Source organism: Urocampus carinirostris, chromosome 11 (genome assembly GCF_059441175.1).
Source record: "Urocampus carinirostris isolate Australia breed hairy pipefish chromosome 11, RoL_Ucar_1.0, whole genome shotgun sequence".
NCBI lineage: Eukaryota > Metazoa > Chordata > Actinopteri > Syngnathiformes > Syngnathidae > Urocampus > Urocampus carinirostris.
In genome coordinates this window covers 5330309-5352991 of record NC_142359.1, presented here as the reverse complement: position 1 = coordinate 5352991, position 22683 = coordinate 5330309, and the positions used below count along the sequence as shown (strand labels likewise).

The 22683-nt window shown below is 42.8% G+C and overlaps 1 protein-coding gene across 1 annotated transcript; it reads right to left on the bottom strand.

Moving 5' to 3' along the window:
• Window positions 1–895: 895 nt before the first annotated feature.
• On the bottom strand, window positions 896–21468 carry lemd3 (LEM domain containing 3). Its single transcript, XM_088348651.1, has 13 exons — window positions 20323–21468; window positions 14916–14956; window positions 14761–14830; window positions 13219–13292; window positions 11101–11180; window positions 10881–11026; window positions 10635–10736; window positions 10433–10535; window positions 4998–5176; window positions 4842–4923; window positions 4676–4781; window positions 4526–4604; window positions 896–2110 (listed from the first exon to the last, which is right to left on the bottom strand). The coding sequence occupies exons 1-13, from the start codon at window positions 21455–21457 to the stop codon at window positions 1956–1958; spliced, it is 2352 nt and encodes a 783-aa protein (XP_088204777.1). The 5' UTR covers window positions 21458–21468; the 3' UTR covers window positions 896–1955.
• Window positions 21469–22683: the final 1215 nt, after the last annotated feature.

The following is a 22683-nucleotide window of genomic DNA, read 5'->3' as shown; positions in this document are numbered from 1 at the left end:
AAACACAAAAATGACTGTTTTGAGCTTAATCGAGCAAAAACATAGACAAAAATGACTTTTTTGAGCCAATCGAGCATAAAAAAAAATACACAAAACTGACTTTTGACTATCACAAGCCAACTGTATTTAATGTGTTAATGTTCAACAAAAACGCATTTTTTTTCAAGCTGTGATTTAAAAAATAAAAACACTTAAAGGGAGCTGACATGTTTGTGAGCCATCTTGCTTCCACAGATTACTTCATGTGTGGTCCCTTCTTAAGGTTTCATTATTTTCCTCATGCTAGGTTTTGCTTGCCCTCCTGTAGGTTTTAGATCGGGGGATGGTGTCATAATAGCCCCTTGAGACTCCTTGTAAATAAATGGACGAACAAATACAACAAACATGACTAGCTGGAAATTGGGGCAGTGGTTAGCGCTTGTGCGGCAGAGTTCTGAGGGCATGAGATCGAACCTCCTGTGTGGAGTTTGCATGTTCTCCCCGTGTTTGCGTGGGTTTCCTCCCACATTCCAAAAACATTCATGTCAGGTGAATTGGCCGGTCCAAATTGTCCCTAGGTGTGAATGAGCCAGTGAGTTGTCTGTATGTGTGCCCTGTGACTGGCTGGCAACCAGTTCAGGGTGTCCCCTGCCCGAAGATGGGCTCCAGCACTCCTGCAACCTTACTGAGGATAATTAGGGCAGATAATGGATGGCTGGTTGGAAATTGAGTTTTTTGGGTAACAGTGACCTCTACTGGCCACGCATCAAATTCCTTTCAAGTAGGCCTAAATATTTGTATTTTTCAACGTGCTACACGAGTTGAATTAGATGCCTACGCAAAATTATAGTTGCCAAACGAGACTACGAACACTTTTCAGCATTTATGTAGATTAAAAAAAAACAAGACACATTAATTATTACTAAAATTCTTTATTCTGTTTTAAACATCCTGGCAATTGTCCGGCAGCGGATGCAAGGTCAATCTTTAATGGAAAAAAAAAAATACAAACCAAAGAAATATATGACACATTATGTAACAGTTCTAGTGACATTAAATAGTACATCACCGTGGCGGATTTAAAAAAATAAATAGAGGAGCATTTGGTTTAATCAGAGGAAACGGCTACAAAATACCAAATTTCAGATGTCGATTCTATCAAAATCAATGGCGGGCTTTGCAGCCCTTCTCGACCGGTTTCGACATTTCGAGTCGAGCACATTCCCCCCGGTAAAAAAAAAAAAAAGAAGAAGAAACGTAGCAAACGTTTAAGGCACAGTTGGGATGTCTGCTGCAAACGTTTTCCCCGGATTTGTGGACATCTGTCAATGTGCGTCGTTCATAAACTGCAAATACTGAATTCGACAATTCACTGCATTAAAACCCACAAACGAGGTGCATCTTAGTCGTGATAAGGAGGTGCTGCGAAATCAAAGAAAAAAAAAAAATACAAGCGTTTATGTCTCGAGAGCTTATAAACCGTCCGTATATTTATAGCGCTCCGAAGGCGTCGATTCGAAAAAAAAAACGAGGCGGGTAGTAAACAAAAAACGGGTTACTAAATGCGAGTAAAGGGCGAGACCGAACAAAAGTAAATAGGTTACATACGTCGTCACGAAAATATTGGATTACGACTGGTGGAAATGTCAGCCTGTGATAACATTGAAAAAGAGAGCAGTGGCTTTTTCTGTAAGGGGGGGGGGGGGGGGGGGGGTGGTAGGCGAGAGGGAGAGAGACCTGTGGTTTGCTCCGAATGCATATTATCCAAAGCTTGTGCCGTCATCCCCATATATTTACAGCGATGCTTCTTCAAGTCTGCACATGCCTTCCTGCTGTATTGGCCGCAAACGTGGAAACCTTCGGCCATTCGAGCAGCAGATACGAACTTTGTAGAAAATCCGTCACTGGGAAAAAAGTAAAATAACTCGTATAGAAAAGGGGAGGAACAAAAAAGGGGGATGATTTTCACGGAGGTCTCAGGAAAAGCCCGAGGAGTTTGGCGAGCTGGCCGAAGTGTCCGTGGCGTTTGTGTGGAGGCGAGATGCCTTCAGGGGTGTGCTGCAGGCCTGAGATTGGGGGAAGCGCTGGTGGTACCGGTCCAGGCGCAGGTATTTCACCGTCACCAGCTTACCTGCCACACACACACAAATATTGTATTTTTTCCACACTATAAGCCGCATATATCACATCCACTACACAGCATTATCTCCAGACAGATGAGCAGCTTCAGCCACAGACTGCTGTCACTGTCTTGTACCACGGACAGACTGAAGAGATCTTTTCTTCCTCATGCCATGAGGCTCTTTAACTCCACCCGGCGGAGTAAAGGCCCACATTAAACCACACCCCCTACATTGCATATTACCGTACTTTGATTGCAGTGTGTGTTTTATGTAGCACTATTTAAATACTCAAAAAACACGCTACAGTGGGTATTAGCACGTCGCATTGGGTATTTGTATATTGTATTCCTTTTGCTTTATTATTGTATTGTTCTCAGCTCAGGGATGCTGCTGGAAATATGAATTTCCCTGCGGGGATGAATAAAGTATCTATCTATCTATCTATCTATCATACCCCAAAAAAAAGAAAGGATTTGGCCCCTTCCTTACTTCTGGGTTTTTGCATATGTTCTCAAAAACTGCTCTGAACATTGAGAGATGTAAGATCACCCAGAGTGACTCGGTCAAAAATTTGGGTGTCATATTTGACCCCGATCTGTCCTTTCAATCACACGTTAAGAATATTACTAGAACAGCTTTTTTCCATCTTGGCAACATGGCTAAAATTCGTCCTATGCTGTCTCAGTCAAATGCGGAGATTATAATTCATCCCGTCTCGATGACTGTAATGCACTACTCTCCGGTCTCCCGAAGTCCACAATCAAGAGCCTTCAGCTGGTACAAAATGCTGCAGCAAGGCTTTTAACTAAGACAAGAAAGTTTGATCACATGACCCCGATTTTAGCTAACCTACATTGGCTACCCGTTAGCTTAAAATGTGATTTTAAGATTCTGTTGGTCGTATACAAAATCATGCATGGACAGATTTAATTTCCCCCCATGTTCCGGTCCGGAGCTTTCGCTCTGAAAATGCTGGTCTACAAGTGACAAGACTATTGTGGAATTCATTATCCCATAGGTACTTTGTCACCAAGGGCCAGACAAGTCATGTCAAGTCAAATCAAGTTTATTTGTATAGCCCTTAATCACAAAGAGTCTCAACCCGTATGCGTTGAATCTTCTTATTAAAGAAGACCATAAAGTCATGGGCTGAATGGGTAAAACTATCTGGGATAATCTGTTGCCTCGTTAGCAATGCTACAGTTTGAAAAAGGATTTTGGGGTTATTCTTTTGTGCCGCAATCACCTTCGAAAAATAGGCTGATTATGCAGAGGCAAGGGCTGCTTTATACTTTAACAAGTTGTCATACCAGGTTTGACGGAAAACCCCAAGCTTGGTAGCGCGCCATTTTCTTTCAGATTTCCTGCATTCTTGTTCAAGCGATCTCGTTTCATCAGTTAACCAAGGCGTGCGTCTTTTAGGTCGTGATTTAAGCTGTATGGGCGCTACTGAGTCCAGGACACAAGCCAGGGTAGCATTAAACTCATTCATGAGTGAGTCAATAGAGCCTTTATATAAAGGAAACAACGCAACTACTCCTGAAAGAAGATCAGAGAGCTTAGAAACTATGCCTTCTTATCCTTCTTTTTTTTAATACTACATTTAGCCAGCACCTCAAATGTAACTAAATAATGTTCAGAAATAACGGTAGTACACGGTAACACCATCACGTTTGAGGTTGAAACTCCTCGAGTCAGAACCAAGTCTAGCGTGTTTCCATCCTAATGAGTCGGCAAATCAACCAGATAAGCCTAGACCTTATTTGTGCTTTAGTAAATGGAATCAACATTTCAAAATTGCATTTCGTGTTACCTTGGGTTGTCTCTGTAGGATATTAAAATTAGTTTGTGATAAATATGCAAAAGACACGGAATTCAGGAAGGGGACGAATACTTTTTCAGGGCACCTTAGATCTTTCATACATGAGGCACACTAGATCATAAGGCGCATGGAATTAAAAACTGGTACATATAAGTGCAGTAAATGCCATTACTGGCTTGGGGGTGGGGGCGCAAGAGGTTTTCTTACCCCTAGGGGGAGCATGACAGAAAACATTTGAGAAGCAGCCCTTGCCTCTGCAAAATCAGCCTATTTTTCGAAGATGATTGCGGCACAAAAGAATAACCCCAAAATCCTTTAACCCCATATTTGATAATATGTGTATTATTTGCCCTCATGTAGGTTTTATATGAGGGTGTCATAATAGTCTGTAATAATAGTTTGCAATGGTCTTTGATCTATGCAGCCGTTTGAGACTCTTTGTGATTCAGAGCTATACAAATAAACATGACTTGACTAGAAGCACTGGCTTAAAGAAAGATAGGCGCAGTTGTTTTAAGGAGACCTCAAAGGACCCACCCCACCTTTGCTGACAGAAAACTTCTAATGCTCTCTTGTGCGTTAAAAATCTGATTTGACCTACCATCGAACCAAGAGCCATGAAGTGCCTTGAAGGCTTTCCCCGAGTGCTCTGCAGAGAGGCACTTCACGTAGACGCAACCCTGTGGAGAAGAGTAGCACGGACCCTCTGTGAGATCTTCCGAAAATTGTGACCGCGCGTGTCAATCGATACCTCTCGAGAGTTCTTGTCAACCGTGATGTGCACGATCCCGTTGTTGTCGCTGCACTTCTCCAGGATGGCCTCGTGGATGGCGAGGTCCCAGTTTTCCCCCACCTCCCTGAAAAAAGGACAATCGATTAGTTCCGGTCTCATCGTCCCAAAAAAGCCAGTCGCTCACATGACGGGGTCGAACATGTTCCTGATCTTCAGACACGGCGTCAAGCTGTTCGGCGGGGAGTTCCGTCGGTCGAGCGGAAAAGCTGAGAAGAAAATGAGAAGGGTTTTGAGCTAAGGACTCATGGGAGAGCGCGGTGAGACATTTTGAAAGCGCTACCTTTTCCCTGCCAAACTTTGGAAGGAACCGAGGAGGACTTGTCAAAACTGAGAGACGGCTGGATCCACCTCCAGACCAGAAAGTCTGCCCCTCCGATGGTCTGGCTCTCTGTTCTAATTCTGGATTCATTGGCAGACAGGAATTTTACCGCACGCTCCCAGATTCTCTCCATTTTCTTCCTGCAAAGAAGTAATGGTAGTGTGTGTCATCAGAACCGAAAGACGAGCACTTTACTACACTTGCCCTTTCTTTCAATCGTCCACATTACATCTTGTCATCTTGCCTGCCGATCTGACAAAAATCGCTTTGCGCCACCCAGTGGCCATTTTCAAGCATTAAAAAGGGAATTCAGCTGTTAAGAGTGCAGAGTGAGATTGCGCTCACCGTGCCCATCACTTCTGAGTTCACGCTGTGAAGGGGGATGCGGTAGCAGCTACCAGATAGATAAACAAAAGTTGGATGTTTGTGCATGCATGTCGGTGGACTGAATTGATATGAATTTTTTTTTCATAAAGGATAAAAGACTAAAATTTTTAACAGTAAAATGTAGATTTCATTGGCTATATGTGATAAAAAACATGAATGTCAAGATAACAAGTGTGTCTTAAAGGCGTGTCTGGAATAACATCTGCCCCGACACCCTAAAAAAAAAAAAAACCCAAAAATATTTTTATTTTTCAAATCAAACATTTGCTATATTCAGATTTCGAAGTATTCGTTCGGTTTGGAGATTTCAGTTCGTTTGGCAATTTGCGTACTCAGCAGCCAATCAGAAGACTGCATCGAATAACTTGGTGCTTCCGGACTTTCCCGAGCGTTATAAGATCCGTTTCCCAAAGTAGACGCACAGAGAACAAGAAAAATGGATAGGTGGCTAGGAATCAAGCCAAAACGTCAGCCCCAGAAGATATATTCAAAAAAAGCGAACAAAATTGATGAAGCTACAAAACGTTAACGTACATTAAACGCATCGTGGAAAGAGGAGTTCACGTGGCTTGTAACAGACAACGCAACGCAAACATCGCACGAATGAAGACCAGTAGATACAGGTACATACTGACGGCAGATGGAAAACAGCCATGTCATATACATGCAATGAATGTGATAAGTAGATTTCTGATAAACTTAAAGTGTTGTTCTGTTATATTTTCTGATTATCAATCCTTAATACCTTGCAACCTTTTTTTTACGATTAGTCGGATTATAGTGTTTCAAGTTGTGAAAAATGGGGCAGGCAACTTTATGGCTGGGCAGGCAACTTTTCAGAGTTGTCTGCCCTGCTGTTCGCTAACTTTTTGTCACGAGTTTCAGACACTGCTTAAAGGCTAGGTTTACGCTGCAGGGAAATATGGATTCAATCTATTAAAGTCCTCTGTCCACTTTCATATGTGGTCCTAAATTCAAAACGTATCAGATCTTTACGGTAGAAACGCATTCATGCAACCTGCGTGTGATTATAGGCGGAAGATGCCACTATTCCGCTATCAAGCAGACGAGAAGCGGAGAAATCAACGACTGCAGCGGACGAAAACAGTGTCGTGAATTCACACATTCGCAGAAGAAGTGTTCTGCTGGTTTAAGAGCGTTCTCCATCCGGGCACCAATGCTGTGGAATGCTCTTCCCCCTGAGATCCGATCTGCAACCTCAGTGGAAATGTTTAAATCTAAGCTTAAGACTCACTTCTACTCTATAACATATGAATAACCTAAACTGCTTATGTGTAATAACCTGTGAAGCCCTTTGAGACTCTTTGTGATTAAGGGCTATACAAATAAAAATGACTTGACTTGACAAGATGAGAACTGGTTTCTTTTGCATCTCACAAAACAGCCAACGTCGCAACATGTCGCTCAAGTTCATTGTTGGCCTGGAGAGGGATGGGCGCCACCAGGCTGGACTTCCCCAAGACACACCACAGGAAACTGTGCGCCAACCACCCGTGTGGTTAAGGGATCAGAACCAGAATCCTCTAATGAAGGAAAAATGAAATGATCTGCATTTATATAGCGCTTTTCAAGTCAAGACTTCCCAAAGCGCTTTACATTGTGCTTCACTTTTCCCAATAGAGGCCGTGCAGCCATGTAAGGCGCTAACCTGCTTATTGGGTGTATTAGGGGTTCAGTGTCTTACCCAAGGACACTTCGACATGTAACACGGAGGAGCCGGGATTCGAACTGCGATGGTAATTAACAATATTTACATTCAAATCACACCGCAATCCAATGCAATCAACATTTTATTCATTTTCCTCATGTTGAAGTTTTTGAGTTTTTCCTTGCCCTCATGTGGGTTTTAGATCAGGGGATGGTGTCATAATAGTCTGAGGTTTGCAGTCATCTTTGGTCTGTGCAGCCCTTTTGAGACTCCTTGTGATTGAATAAATATGACTTTACATGACCGCAGAGATAGCATCCAATGGATGAAAAGCAATATTTTGGATTTAATTATCAATAAAGGGGACCACGCTCCGCCGATAACATCAATAAGTACTACCGCAGACATGAGCCTATTGTGTGTGACGTTACGTGTCCTCTTCTGCGCCTGCAGGGCACTCGTGGCGTTCAGACAGGAGATGAAGTCGCATTTATTTGGAATAACATCGGATTTCACCCCAAAATAGGAATTGAGCATTAATCTCTGCAGTGTGAACCTAGCCTATGTGTTAGATGTTACAGGAGAGATTTTCTGTACAAATGCAGGGTTTGCCAGAGTCTGGTCCGCATTGCCGGCAATAAGTCGGATTCGTTCCCGGTGAGGGTTGGGCTCCGCCAGGGCTGCCCTTTGTCACCGATTCTGTTCATAACTTTTATGGACAGAATTTCTAGGCGCAGCCTTGGCGGGGATGGAGTCCGGTTTGGGGGCCTCAGCATTGCGTCACTGCTTTTTGCAGATGACGTGGTGCTGTTGGCTTCCTCAGCCCGTGATCTTCAGCTCTCGCTGGAGCGATTCGCAACCGAGTGTGAAGCGGCCGGGATGGGGATCAGCACCTCCAAGTCCGAGGCCATGGTTCTCAGTCGGAAAAGGGTGGTATGCTCCCTCCGTGTCGGGGAGGAGGTCTTGCCCCAAGTGGAGGAGTTCAAGTATCTTGGGGTCTTGTTCACGAGTGAGGGTAGGATGGAACGGGAGATCGACAGACGGGTCGGTGCAGCGTCTGCCGTCATTCGGACCCTGTACCGGTCTGTCGTGGTGAAGAGGGAGCTGAGCCGAAAGGCAAAACTCTCGATCTACCGGTCGATCTACGTTCCTACCCTCACCTATGGTCATGAACTTTGGGTCATGACCGAAAGAACTCGATCCCGGATACAAGCGGTCGAAATGAGTTTCCTCCGCAGGGTGGCTGGGTTCTCCCTTAGAGATAGGGTGAGAAGCTCAGTCATCCGGGAGGGACTCGGAGTAGAGCCACTGCTCCTCCGCGTTGAGAGGAGCCAGTTGAGGTGGCTCGGGCATCTAATAAGGATGCCTCCTGGACGCCTCCCTCGGGAGGTGTTCCGGGCATGTCCCACCGGCAGGAGGCCCCGGGGGCGGCCCAGGACACGTTGGAGAGACTATGTCTCTCGGCTGGCTTGGGAACGCCTCAGGGTCCCGTCGGATGAGCTGGAGGAAGTGGCTGGGGATAGGGACGTCTGGGCTTCCCTTTTAACGCTGCTGCCCCCGCGACCCGACCTCGGATAAGCGGGAGACAATGGATGGATGGATGGATGGATATCACACTTGTTAAGTCTCCCGATTTGGTCGGGAGACTACTGCTTTGGCTACGATTCTCCCGCCTACCGATCTGAGAGCAACATCTACCGATTTCTAAAAAGTACTTTTTTTTTTTTTTTGGTCGCCGAAAGTTTTGCCGATTAAAATGTAGCTGAATTATCACCAGTCTTTATCATCGTCTTTTTCGCCATTCTGCACCGGAAAAAGCTTTGATCGAGACTCGGCAATCGTAATCTGGAACTCCACGTGATCTCATTCCTTCGAGAGCAGCAGACAAATAAGAGTGCTACATTTGACTATGTTAAAGAACACCAGAAAATTGGGAATTATTAAACATTGTAATAATCACATGTAAACATAAAATAACAATAAAGTAGATCGAAAAACGAATTTTATTGTTGTCTTTTCAAATAATAATAATGATAATAATAATAATCGCGTCGAAAAAAAAATCCCCCGATTTCCCATTTCGGAAACTTAACATGTATGATATATAAACGTAACGGGTGTAATAATATCTTTTGTTTTGTTGAAATTCCTGCTGAAATATGTTTGTATAGTTTGTGTACAAGTGTCCTGCAAGGACGAGTCCAACAGCGCCACCTGCTGGTACGGGGTAAGGTTAAGTTTAGCCTCTGATTTTATGACTGGAAAGCCGAGATTGTTAGCAGTCTCCAGCGCGCTGCTAACGGTAAGCCACGATCTTTTGGTGCTCCGCAAAAAGTTAATTGACAAAATTCAAACCACAATTGACAAATCTTGCAAAATACACAGTAATGTAGTCGATGTTGTCAAGCTGTTTGGATTTATTTTCGTTTTGTTTGTCGCCATTTATGTTAATTTTGCCGTACGTTGTACTGGACTGAAAGGTTAATTTCAGTCATAGATGTTGAGAACCAGCGGAGGTGCTAAACACATGGTGTGTGTGTATGTTGTGTTGCTCATTGCAGGTAAATTGGTCCCGTTTTTTTATACTCGTTATTGTAATTATTTCTGTTTTCACAAATATATAAAAAGGATGATGTTGGTTAAAATTCAGATTAATAAATATGTTGAGTTGAATTCATTGTAAAAGTTAAAACCACTTTACGACCATTGGTTAAAAGTAACTTGTTAAAATGTATGTAAAAATTATTGTAATGGTTGATTTTCTGAACTGTTTTGTATTGTTACTGAAAAGAAAACTATTTGTTTGATATAGTTAGCAGTCTCCAGCGCGCCGCTAACGATCTTGAGAACCAGCGGAGGTGCTAACCACATGGTGTGTGTATGTTGTGTCGCTCATTGCAGTCTCCAGCGCGCTGCTAACGTAACTGAAATAAAAGCCTCATCATCCAGTTCAGCCTAAATGTGGATCCTTGGTGGGACAGGTACACCGCAGTTACATATATGAAAATATATACATATATATTTTTTTAATTTAACTGTACACATACTAACCCATACTTATTCAATTTACTCATGCATTTAACAAATAGTTTATGGTAGCCATTTTACATGTTGACCCATATCACTTTCATGGCTTTGTTCATTGTAAAACATGTGTTAAGGTATAAATAATGAATGGCTTAATCTACATGTTCATTTTCTCAAAGCCTTTACTGATCAAATAATTAACAAACAGTAAAATTTTGGAGTTCAATACATGTCTCAATACATCCATTTCGAACCTTAAAGTATCCCCGAAACGAAGTGATGTGGGTGTTTGTGATTGCATGTTTGTACTGACCGGTCTTGGGGCTGAACCAGGGAGTCTCTAACGTGGGGTATGGGCAGGTAGGGCTGAAGGTCTTTGTTCTCTTGACAAGCGTCACTATGGCTTCTTAACACATCTAAATACCGAGGAAAAGAGCAAGTCATGGTTTATAAAAATGATTTGTGCTCAGCCATGCCAATCAACAAGGATTCTTTGACAGTGACGCGCTTCTCACCGATGATTCGCTCCACCATATGATACATTTGTCTCGTTTCCTCTTCCTCTCTCTTCCAGCGATACTTGACGTAACACACCAGACCCCACAGACCGCCAACCACTGCACGCAAACACGCACATGCGTGATTTACAGGTTGAAACATGACAAATGAGACACACATTCCACTGATCCTCTAGGGCAAATTCTTCTTCAGTTGTAATGACATCACAGTGTTACTGTGTAAGGAAGCAGTGGATGTCCTACCGGTTGCCAAAAGGCCGACTCTGCCGATGACTGTGAGGAAAGCGCGGCGGAAGCGGCATGTGAAGGCCATCCTTGGATGCGTGGACTCCAGCCAAGCCACCTCGGACACGTCCGTCAGAGGCTCATTGGCTAACTGCCCAGTGAGCCTACAAACAGAGCAAATGCGATCGTTGATCGGAAAACCAGGATGTATGCCAAATAGCAAATAAGCTTCCGGTACCTTATGCCAATATCTTGGCCAGTGCGGATGATCCATTCTAGTGATGTGTAGATTAAGTCTTCAAACCTCTCATTTTGATTCTAAAATGCAGCAGATGTTAATAATATTTCCACTAACATTGCAAACATTCCTAATATCAGAAACAGCATGGTGGTTATAAATATTTGGTTATAGATTATTCCTGCAGTCCAAATGGTTAAAATTGGATGATTTAGTAAAATGTTTCACTTCACAACTGCTATTTAAGGTCAACAAAAACATCCAAAAATGATTAATTTGGAATGAGGGAATTTATAACTTAAAGGGCTGTAGTAAATTCAAAATCCCAAAGGTGAGAACCACCAGGAAAAATATCTGTGTGTGGAGTCAAACTTTGGAACAATTTATAAGACGAGATCAAACATTGTCCAACTATTCACGGGGTCAAATTTAAACACACAAAAAAAAAAACATTACCGGCGGAAAACAGAGATGAAGAAAATGGGATATGAGTGATACGGGAGATTGGAAATACTGTGTTTAAAACTATGGTTAACTTTGTTGCTATTGCTGCTATTGTTATATCATAACTGTTATTATTAATAGATAGATACTTTATTCATCCCCGAAGGGAAATTCACATATAATACGTACATATAGACGTATAATAGTATTGCTATTGTTGTTATTATCATTGGTGTCACAATGATGTTTGGTGACTAGTGGCATTATGACATTGAGGGATGGGTACTACGATGTTTAGTGTATAAAATATGTGACTATTGTTATAATTTTGGATATCGGACCTATGTAATGTGTGTATCCTTGAGATTGTGTTGTATTTAGACACAAAAGGAGCCATCTATAGAATGTAATTAATAGGGAAGATGAAGGGGTAGGGAAAATAAGCGTCTGCTTCATACTACCCCTTTTTTAACATTATTTTGTTATTGAGTCATTGTTTTTGTCCTGTTTTTTTTAATGTTCGTAATAAAGTTTTCATTCATTCATTCAGTTCCTAATCAGGTAGACGACCGGCATATGTTCGAAGAGTATAATAGTGTGTGAGTCTTTAGTAGCGTGTGTGTTTTATGTTTGTGAAAAGCATAGTAGTGTGTGAATGAGAGTATATTAGTATGTTTGATATAGTAAAGTAGTATATGTATGACCGTATAATAGAATGTGTACGAGGGTATTGTAGTGTAATAAAAAAGTATAGTAGTGTTTGTACATGGATGGGTGTAAGAGAAGTTTACCATCTTTATTGTGATTGAGAACCATAAGCGCTAGAGAGAAGCATGTGGTTTAGGGGTTAGGCTTCAAATATTGCAATCTCTGGGACTTGTTCTTGCCAGAGAACGGAGCACTAACATGGGCAAGGCGGTTTAGCCTGTCCTGGCCATCCTTGAGGGTCTCATTGCGTTCTCTGCCCTGCACTCACTGGAAAAGGGTGCGCTCTTTTCAGCCAGGGACACTTGGAATTTTGTTTGGAGCTCCTATCAGGTAGGAAACGGTGGAATATTTTGCCCAGGGTTTGTAGCGCACACCTGCTATCTCTGAAGAGCGCATTGTAAGTGAGGTTCTCGCTCTGGCCTCCACTCTCCAGGTGCAGGGTTCATAGACCTTTTTCACGGCCAAAATTAAGCTCTTTCAAAGCCCATGTTCTCATTTCTCCAGTACTCTGCACCTTGGTCTCTTTACTGGCCCTCTTTGGTGCGACGCATAGGGGGCAATGACGCTTTACGTGATGCGCGTTACAAAGTAATGCCAGCTACCGTTAGTCACGAAGGAAAAAGAAATGCAATTGCAAAGCGAAGCCACAAGAACAGGTGTTTCAGTCATTTTCAAGCACACTTGATTGATTTTTCTTCATTCAATGCGCGGTCTATCGAGTCAGACTGCCAGAACACAGCAACTCAGGCATTGTCAAAGATTTCAAGCACCCGAACAAACCCTGCAGGTAACAGTACTTGGAAACAAACGGTAAAGCCATAAAAAAAGCCTCTTTCATTTGAACATCCAACCAATTTAGTGTCAACCCATTACAACATCAAACCACGTTTGGTGGACCCATCCAAAATGGCCAACTGTTTACATTCGGGGATCGATATACGACAGACGATTCATTAATAACTATACCGTCAAGTATGCTGAGACCTCCTTGATGGATAGACTTCTGTTTGGATATTGCTCGTCTCCACAGTCATGTTGCCCTAGAAACATGAAAGAAATACGCACATATAAGCATAACCAAATAAGACATCCTGTCATATCAGTAAATTTGACATTAAAACATTTAAGCACGTATATCAAAGTTAAGGAAAGTGGGCCACATCTGACCCCTAAGAAAGTACTCTTGGGCCCCAGAGAAGATCTTGATTCATTAATGTATCACACACCAGCAATAGTTGTGTATCTGTTTATACTGTGTTACTTCTTGTACTTTTATTGTTGTTAAGTGAATGATAGAAAATTGCCATATTTCTCTTTGAAGTTATTTCAGCACAATGTTGCTCAAATCAAAATCAAAGGCAACTGATGGTGCCTGGCTTATGGATTTTTTTTTCAATTAATGTTTACATCGTCTGGATCTCTAAATCAAGGAAATTGTCTATTCTACCTGTTCAACATTAAATATAACTGTTTGTGTCAGGACCAGAACGGAAACAGAACCCAATTGCGTAACGTTTACCACAAGTTTTATTGAAAGAAAGAGGAAAGGCTGCGCCCACGTGTTTGCTGGACGCGGGAAGCAAGTCGCTCTCTCGCACTCGAATTGTGATCCGAACACGGAAGTGGATCTTCCGTAGCGAGCGATGGCGGTGTCAGGGACGGAAAAACTGGTCGGTAGCCGGGACTTGGAGAGTAAAGCGTGGTCGGGGTCAGAAACGAGTCGTAAGCCGGGACGGGAGAGCAGACGTGGTCGGGATCAAAACAGGTAGTAGCCGGAGACAAAGGGGAGCAAAAACAGGGCTGGCGGGAGTCAGAGTCGAAAAAGGCTTGCCTTGTATAAACAGCGGTTCGCAGACGGACTGACCACAGGGGATTGACAGGACTGGGTTTAAATAGGGACAGGGAGCCAATCAGAACCCGCAGCGATTGGCGCCAAATGAGCGGGCACAGGTGATTCACATCGGTAATCATGACTGTTTAAGCCACAAGAAAATATTGATTGATTTATTTCATCATATTGGAATATACTTTTAGCTTTTAGTAGGTTCACAAGACTTTATGCGTCATTTTAAAAATTCGATCAGTCTGGCCCTTCCTTCCATCCGTTTGACTTTGTCAACCCTTGTATAAAGATTAGGAAACTTGATCAAACGGATCATTTATGAAATATAAAAATGGGTATTCCAGGCCAGGCGCTCTCTTATAAAGGGTATATATAAAATTGAAGTAGTGAGATACCGCAGCTTTCCACTGTAAAAATCAAAATGAAAAAGCGAAAGAGAAAGGATTGTATTGATTTGAGGTTTGTTGTGGGTTCCGTATGCAGATGACATTCCTGACTACAAAGTCTAAGAATCTTGGACGGTACAAATTTCACCAAGAAGAAGTAGAAAACGGGTACAATAATGGAAAGCATAAACACGGAACTGCAGTTTTGTTAACGAAACCAAAACTTTGCCAAATGTAAGGTTTTGAAAAGGTCGTGTAAATCTAGTCACCGATACGTACCAGCAATGTGCGCAAGATGATCATGGAGATTGAGAAGCAGCTTTAAGATGACATCCCGAACTGTCTTGTCCTGAATAAAATTTCACAATAAAAATAATTTTAATTCGGTTCCTGTTTGTAAACAACACACACAAAAAGGAAAAACGTGTACTTACATGTGCCTTGTCAAAGTCACTCCCAAAAGGATGATTCTTAACTAAAACAAAACACAAAGAAGATGCAGTCAAAATAAAGCTTTCAGGTTACAGTACAAGCTTAGCCGGTTTCTGTACATGAAAATCTCTAAGAGTAGTATACGGTGGATTCTACCGTAGAATAACAGTGTCAGAGTTTATACATGCCAGTTCTCCCCACGTCGCCTTCATTCACCAAACTGTTGGCTAAATCATATTTTCATTTTCACTAAACGATTCAGGCAAAAACATGGGAATTGCCATGTCTTGACAGGGTCTACAATTAAAGTTTTTCAAATTGATTATGGACTTCATAGTTGACACCACACTAAACAGTGGCACGCGAGCACACGGCAAAATAATGATGATTATATTTTAAAAATGCGCATTATTACCTGAAATTTAGAAATTTTCAGTTGCGCGCCGTGTTATTTAGAGGGTTTACATTAGCGCCCCTCCATCTCTGCTTCGTGTGTCAGTGTGTTTTTGCGCGGCGCCTCGCAGAGATCCGTGTTTTAACCCAGCCAACGCGATAAATTAACAAATCATGACGGCTCCTCGAGCGAAAACATCTGGTTCTTTCCAACCAGCGTGGACAGACAAACGGGGCTTTGTGCATAAAATTACCGTGCTGTTTTGTGCATTATGCTTCAAGAGCATTGTACCTCGCACAGCAAGTGTTAAACGTCATTACGAGACAAAACATGAATTCAAGGATGAGTCTGACATGGCAGAGACATTAAAACGCGCGGTGTCCAGGTACGGCAAACAAACACAGAACCTGAAGACCTTTGTGACAGCCACACCACCACTGAAGCAAGCTATCACATTGCTCACTGCACAGCAAAGCACAGAAAAACATTTACTGATGGCGAATATTTTAAAGAAGCGTGTGTGTGCGTGCCTTCTGCTTTGCTGCTGGTATTTCAAGTTTTGATATTTTCTGCAACAAGATATCATTGATGAATGGTATGCTAGCTGTCCATAGCACTTGTTTTTTTTATTGTAGTTCAGGTCTTTCCACTTGTTATTCATATTCATTTTTTAGTCGATTGATGAACAAGAATAGTGGAAGATAAATTGGACAGTTATACGATTAAAATGTATATCCATGTGGTATATTTGGACTGGTGTAAAATTACAGGTCTATTGGATATTAAAAAAAGATTGTACGAGTCACTAATCTTGGTGTGGCACACTGATTTACAAGGAAATTTGAAAGTGACACTCCACTTCAAAGAGGTTGCTGACCCCTGCTTTAAACTTAAAGCTAAAAAACAACATGTGAAACACAATCGTGAAATTTAACCATATTATTTCAACTTTAATTTTATTACGTATTGACCCACTGTTCTCTCAGCTTAGGCAACTGCAGAAGTTTCCTGACGACTTCTGAATGATCCAATGTCAACCCACGTGACTAACAACAACCGTCTCAGTTTAAATGCCGAGATGGTCCCAGAGTTTGTGAAAGGAGACACTGGAGTACTGACAGCATTATGATAACCAGAGAACACACGAGCCAGGCCTGGAATACGTGTGTGGAAAATTTCAAAGTAAGGATGGGATACAAGAAGATTTTGCAACATTGACACATCCGGGGCACCGTGAGAGCAATAATATCAAATACTGCAAACCAACCAATACCTAGCCATCTCTCTAAAGAAACCAAGAGACCCATTATCACATTGGATGCTTTTCAGGCATGCACAGCTGGGGTGGTACTATCCATTACTATTTAATGTATCAGTTAATCTGAACTTTATGTAAAAGTGGCAAAAAGAAAGCCCTTTCTAAAAGAATACCTTAAAATGGTGTGTTTGGCGTTTTCAAGAAGCCACAGAGGAGACACAAACAACATGTGGAACAGGGTGTTTTGGTCAGATAAGACAAATACTGAACTTTTTAGGGTGAATGCAAAGCATTATGCGTGGCATAAGAGTACAACTGCAGAACACCCCGAAAACACCATCCCCACTGTCAAACATGGTGGTGGCAGCATCATGATCCGGGTTTGCTTTTTTCAGCAGGGACTGGGAAGATGGTTAGAGTTGATGAAAAGACAGATGGAGCAAAATACAGGGTGATTCTGCAAAAAACTGAGAATGGGGCGCAGGTTTGCCAAGCAACAAGACAACCCTAAAATCAATATCGAGTATGAAATAGTTTAAAATCTGACAACATAAAAGTGAATGGAAAAGCCGAAGTCCAGACCTCAATCCATAGAGTATTTGTAAAAATATCTCAAAAAAAGCTATGCGCATACAATCACCACCAAAGCTTAAGGAACTTGACCTGTTTTGTAAGGAAGAATGGGCCAATATTTCTGTTTCAATGTGTGCAAAATGCATAGAGACATACCCAAAAAGACCTATTGCTCAGATAACAGCAAAAGGAAGTTGTACAAAATATTAACTTAAAGGGGGCCCATATTTTCTCAACGCCTACATTTCAATCTTTTAATTATAGTTTCTTTTTACGATCATGCCTCACGTGATTTTGATTCTCAGAAAATATTTTGAATTTTTCTTATCTACAAGTTCTTGAGGGAGGAAAGGAACGCTAGGGTGTTCAATACTTTTGTAAGGCACTGCGCATCATTTTTTTGCAGATGCCACCCAATTGGTGTCCATGGTAACATCATAATTTACCCATTTGAGCCTTTCATACTGTAATCAATTATTTGAGATGATTAGACGTGACAAGCATGCACCTGCAATCCAGCAGTGACCGTAAAGGGTTTAGCAAGATGACATCATGGTGCTGCTTTGCACCAAAAGTTGAGTCGGATTCAACTTTTTGGTGACATTGTTCGCCCTCTGCACTGTCAGCCATAACTAAAACTCTCTGCGCTGATGCTTTCAGTGTGTAACATCGGCTTTATAAGGAATTCTGATTGCCATTAAGATTAATGATGGAAACAAGCCATGTCTATTTAATTGCTTTTGCAAAATACAATATTGACGATTTGTGGTGGGTTCTTGGCTAATGTTAAATACCACTTCCTTTGTTCAGACCCATAACCAAATCTTTAGTAAATGAACTTTTAGCACAAACCGATAACAAAGTATAGAAAAACTCCCCCTGCAAAAACTGACCTGTTTAAACAAATAGTTCTGTATCCCAACAAAATATTTTCTTTAGTATACATACTGTTGCAGGTATTTCCAAAATATAAATAACCGTTTTTTGGGCATTGTTTATTTTTTGCATTTTATTGTAAATTCTCTATCCACATAAAGAAATATAAACAAAATGTCAAAAAACAGATGTGTTTTTTAACAGTGACGATATGCATTTATTTAATGCCAATTCATCATACCTCTAACTGTGTTCTTATTTGAGAATAGCCTATTTCCCGTTAGTATCAATTCTTTAAAAAAAACTGGTACCAGCAGAGATTTCAAGCCTATTTTTTTTCATTCTTCTACATTTTAAAGATTTTTTTGATTGGTTCAAGTATAACCCAAGTTACAACGTAGATCGGTTCTGACCGACCAGTCGTTAATCCACAGTAGCGGTGCAATCTGCTGGCAAGACGGTACAGACGCTCCCCTACTTAGTATTTGTATTTATTATTATTCAGCCAGTATCAACCATCAACATGGTATCTACCGGAAATCATTTTGTCACGCGAAGCTATCGACGTGACTCGTCGCCTTCGATCGGCGCCGGGTTTTTAGACCCAACTGCTGTGTTGGGAGTCATTAGGTGACCAAACCCCCCAATTCCAACCCTTAATGCCGAGCGCCAAGCAGGGAGGCAATGGGTACCAATGTTGTAAGTCAATGACTCGGCCGAGGCTTGAACCAGCGACCTCCCAGTCTCGGAGCGGGCGCCCTACCATCTAGGCTACCGAGCTGCTTACGACCATTCGACTCACGTTAGACGGTAGATGCCAACATTTTTTTCGGGATGTCGAAAAATATCCGGACATTACTGCAAGTTGGATTTTGTATTGTGCACCTTTTTCCGAATACAGGACATTACTGTAGTGCTTCGGCATGTGGTGGCGCTGTGAGAGGTCACCCAGGATCCACCCCGAAGAAGAAATACGCTTCCTCTTCCCAGTTTGTATGTAACCATACTGTATGGTATCTCCAGCGCGCTAAAAACATTTGTATTGATTAATATCATGTGCATCCATTCATTATGGTTGGTGTAGAGTGTAAAGAGGAGGTGAGCAGTTTCTTTTGAAATTAGAGTGGAATAAGAAAGCTTGATGCGGTTGAGAAAACGTTTGGATCCCTTTTTACCACGGAATAGGAAGTCCCCTAACTCTTGAAGCCCATCTTCCAAAAGTAAGTTTAACTTCATTTTATTCATCTTTATAGAGCATATTATTTTATGAAATGTGTATTTTTCCGTACAAAACAATTTGTGTTACTTATACAAGCCTTAAACATACTTATATAAACCTTAAACATACAAAATATAGCACTGAAGCAACTAACGAACCAATTCAACTAATGTACGATCGTTCGTAAGTAGGGCAGCATCTGTATCTAGTCTTTGGCATTAGAGACGCTGCCTAGTTACAAACGGGATAGGTTCCGGACGATCGTTTGTAAATTGAATTTGTTCGTAAGTTGCTTCACAGCTATACTGTATTTTGTATGTTTAAGGTTTACATACGCATGTTTAAGGCTTGTATAAGTAACCTGTATTGTTTTTTACTAAATAAACAAACATTACATTTAATAATATGCTCCATTAAAGTTAATTTTAACTTACTTTTGGAAGATGAGCTTCAAGAGTTAGGCGACTTCCTCCTCCGCGGTAGAAAGTGACTGGAAAAAAACGATCCAACCATTTCTCAACCGCATCAAGCTTCCTTATTCCACTTTCATTTAAAACGAAACGGCTCACCTCTTCTTTACACCAACCATATTGAATGGTTGCACGAGATATTCAACAATAAAAAGGTAAAAGTTCTTAGCGCGTTGGAGAGCCAGTACAGTAAATTTACACACCAACTAGGAAGAGGAAGCGGATTTCTTCTTCGGGGTGGATGCTGGGTGAGCTCACACAGCGCCACACGCCGGTAGTGGCGGAAAGAAGCACTACAGTAATGTCCTGTACTCTGAAAAAGGTGCACAAAATCTGAATTACGGCAAAGTCGGGATATTTTTCGACATCCCGGAAAAATGTTCGGATCTACAGTTTTACGAAAGTTGAATGGTCGTAGGTCGGGGAGCGTCTGTACTGCCATTCCATTGATTTTATTGTATCATAAAACGTCACAGTGAAATTAACTGCGGCGAGGAATTCTCTCATGTCTGGAATAGGGGTTTGATGGTTTTGTGGAAATTAGTTTTCAAATATTTTACTTTGAAGGCTCTATGAGTCAGAAGGGTTCCCGATCCCTGTCTTATTCGGTCATACTTACTGACTACTTCCACCTCTGATGACCCAGTGCCCCTCATCCGGAGGTACACGAGTCCCAGCACCAGGAAGAATAGGCAGGCAGCCGTCAGCAGAAACATGGACAGGTAGTGGGCACTGAAACTGCTCGATGTGGCCACCTCTTCCCTTTTGAACTGCTGCAAAAGATCTTCCTCCGGTGCGGAGGAATGCTTCTCCTTCAGGGGCCGACTATACGAGTGGTTGGGGGCGTTGTGGTTGGAGTGGTTCCCCCTGTAGGTATGGGCCAGGCTGCTATAGTTGCAAAATCGGGGTCTTAGACCGACACTGAAGCGACTGGCGTCCTCGCCGTTGCCCTTCTCCACTTCTCCTCTGTGGTTCTCCGAAAGGGACACGTAGATGCTCTCCCGCGGGAAGCTTCTCGTCGTGGGGTCGCCTTCTTCCCCTTCCTTCCGTCTGCCCACCATGTTTAGACTACCGGGGTGGTTGGTGGAGGAAACCACAGTCTTGGTCTGACTCCTTCTGATACCCCGCTGGTGGTCTTCAGCCCAGACGTCCTCCTCTTCGTCGGTGTCGGAGTAGTTCCCAACTAGCTTGGCGGTGTTTAAGTGCGACGCCCTGCTGCCATTTAAAGAGCGGGTGGACTTGTCTTCCGGAACCTCTAATTCCTCTTCGGAGTCCTCGTCATCCCGTCCTCCCCAGCCCGGGGAGAAACGACCGTTCCCCCCAGGAACCAACGTCGAATTGTTGCTGTTCAGTAGACTCCCCGCGCCATGGCGAGCTTTCTCCTTGTGGAGAGCGGGTCTACCGCCCCGTGGCGCCTTGTCGTTGTGGTTAAGAGACTTCCTTTTTAATGGCGCTTCGGCGTCCGACTCGTCTGAGCTGAAACCGAGAACGGTAGACTTCCGGCCGGGTCTCAGGTGCGTGACTTTACGGTTGTCTGGCCTGGCTCCCGCCGTGTTGCCGCCGCCGCCGCCACTGTTGACCGTCGCGCCGCCGCGTGTTTTAGCCACCCGTGCTCCTCGCTGGTGCTCCTCGCGAAGCTTTTTGAGCTTTTTCAGATACACCGGCCGAGTGTGCTCAGTCACCGGACCCGGGGTGAAACCGAAGCGCTTCAATTCGGAGTAAAGCTCCTCGTCCGTTAACTGCGCCGACGCCATCTTGGGCAAACTCTCGCAAAGGATTTTGGAGCGGAAGTGACGTCACACAAAGTGACAGGCTGCTGTGTTTTGATTGGATCGGAAATGAAACTTTGCCAGAAGTCAAAACGAACAGAGGTCGTCTTTTGCTCTTTTACGTTCGAGTTCAAAATAACATAATTTCGCATATTTTTCTTAATAATAAGTATATTTTTATGCACGCCCTAGTGTTTATACATAAATACAGTTATATTTTAGACCAGAGTTCTCCAACATGGTGCCCCTTAGGACAAATGAGGTGCCCGCGGACCATCCATTATCTGCACCGCTTATCCTCAGTAGGGTCGCGGGGGTCCTGGAGTCCATCCCAGCTGAAGGAAACAATGAACCACCTTACTTTTTGTCTACGCCGTATGATATAGTGAGTCGGACGTTTATTAAACACAGACTATGCGCAAAAGCCCCCCGGTAGCACATATTATCGACATTTCTGATCTGAGGGTTTGGTGCTCTCCTGTTCTCCTTGCGAATCCCAAATTCATTGATGCCTTCTCTCCTTATTTTCAATGTCTATTACACCATACAATTATCACTTGACTTGTTTTATATCAGGTGTCATTTTCAAACCGAGAGCTACTTTTTGTTACTTATCAGCGCAAAGTGCAGCCTTTTTAATATCCATCCATCCATTACCTGTACCGCTTATCCTCAGTAGGGTCACGGGGATGCTGGAGCCCATCCCAGCAATCATCGGGCAGTGGGCAGGGGACACCCTCAACTGGTTGTCAGCCAATCGCAGGGCACACAGAGACAGACAATTCCCTCGCTCAATCACGCCTAGGGACAATTTGGACCAGCCGATTAACCTGACATGCATGTTTTTGGAATGTGGGAGGAAACCGGAGTGCCCGGAGGAAACCCACGCAAACACGGGTAGAACATGCAAACTCCACACATGAGGTTTGATCTCATGACCTCAGAACTGTGCCGCATACGCGCTAACCACTTAGATTTTGTTTGTGGTTGACTGATTCTAGTTAACCCTACTTCCAATAATCAACTCGGTAACAACATAGATGCCCTTGCCTCATCCATTGGAGCCTGGTCATCCGGCCTCTTAAGGTTTCTTTGTCTTCTCATGCTGAGGTTTGAGAGTTTTTCCCTTGCCCTCATGTAGGTTTCAGATCAGGGGATGCTGTCATTGTAATCCAGTGCAGTCCTTTGAGATATCTTGTTATTAAGGGCGT

Excerpts from the sequence above, each read along its gene's own strand:
- lemd3 (XM_088348651.1), bottom strand. The coding sequence starts at position 21,457 with ATGGCGTCGGCGCAGTTAACGGACGAGGAGCTTTACTCCGAATTGAAG. Across the intron at positions 14,831-14,915 it reads GTGACTTTGACAAGGCACAT|GACAAGACAGTTCGGGATGT; the intron begins GTAAGTACACGT and ends AATTTTATTCAG. Across the intron at positions 4,782-4,841 it reads AACATGTTCGACCCCGTCAT|GGAGGTGGGGGAAAACTGGG; the intron begins GTGAGCGACTGG and ends TCCTTTTTTCAG.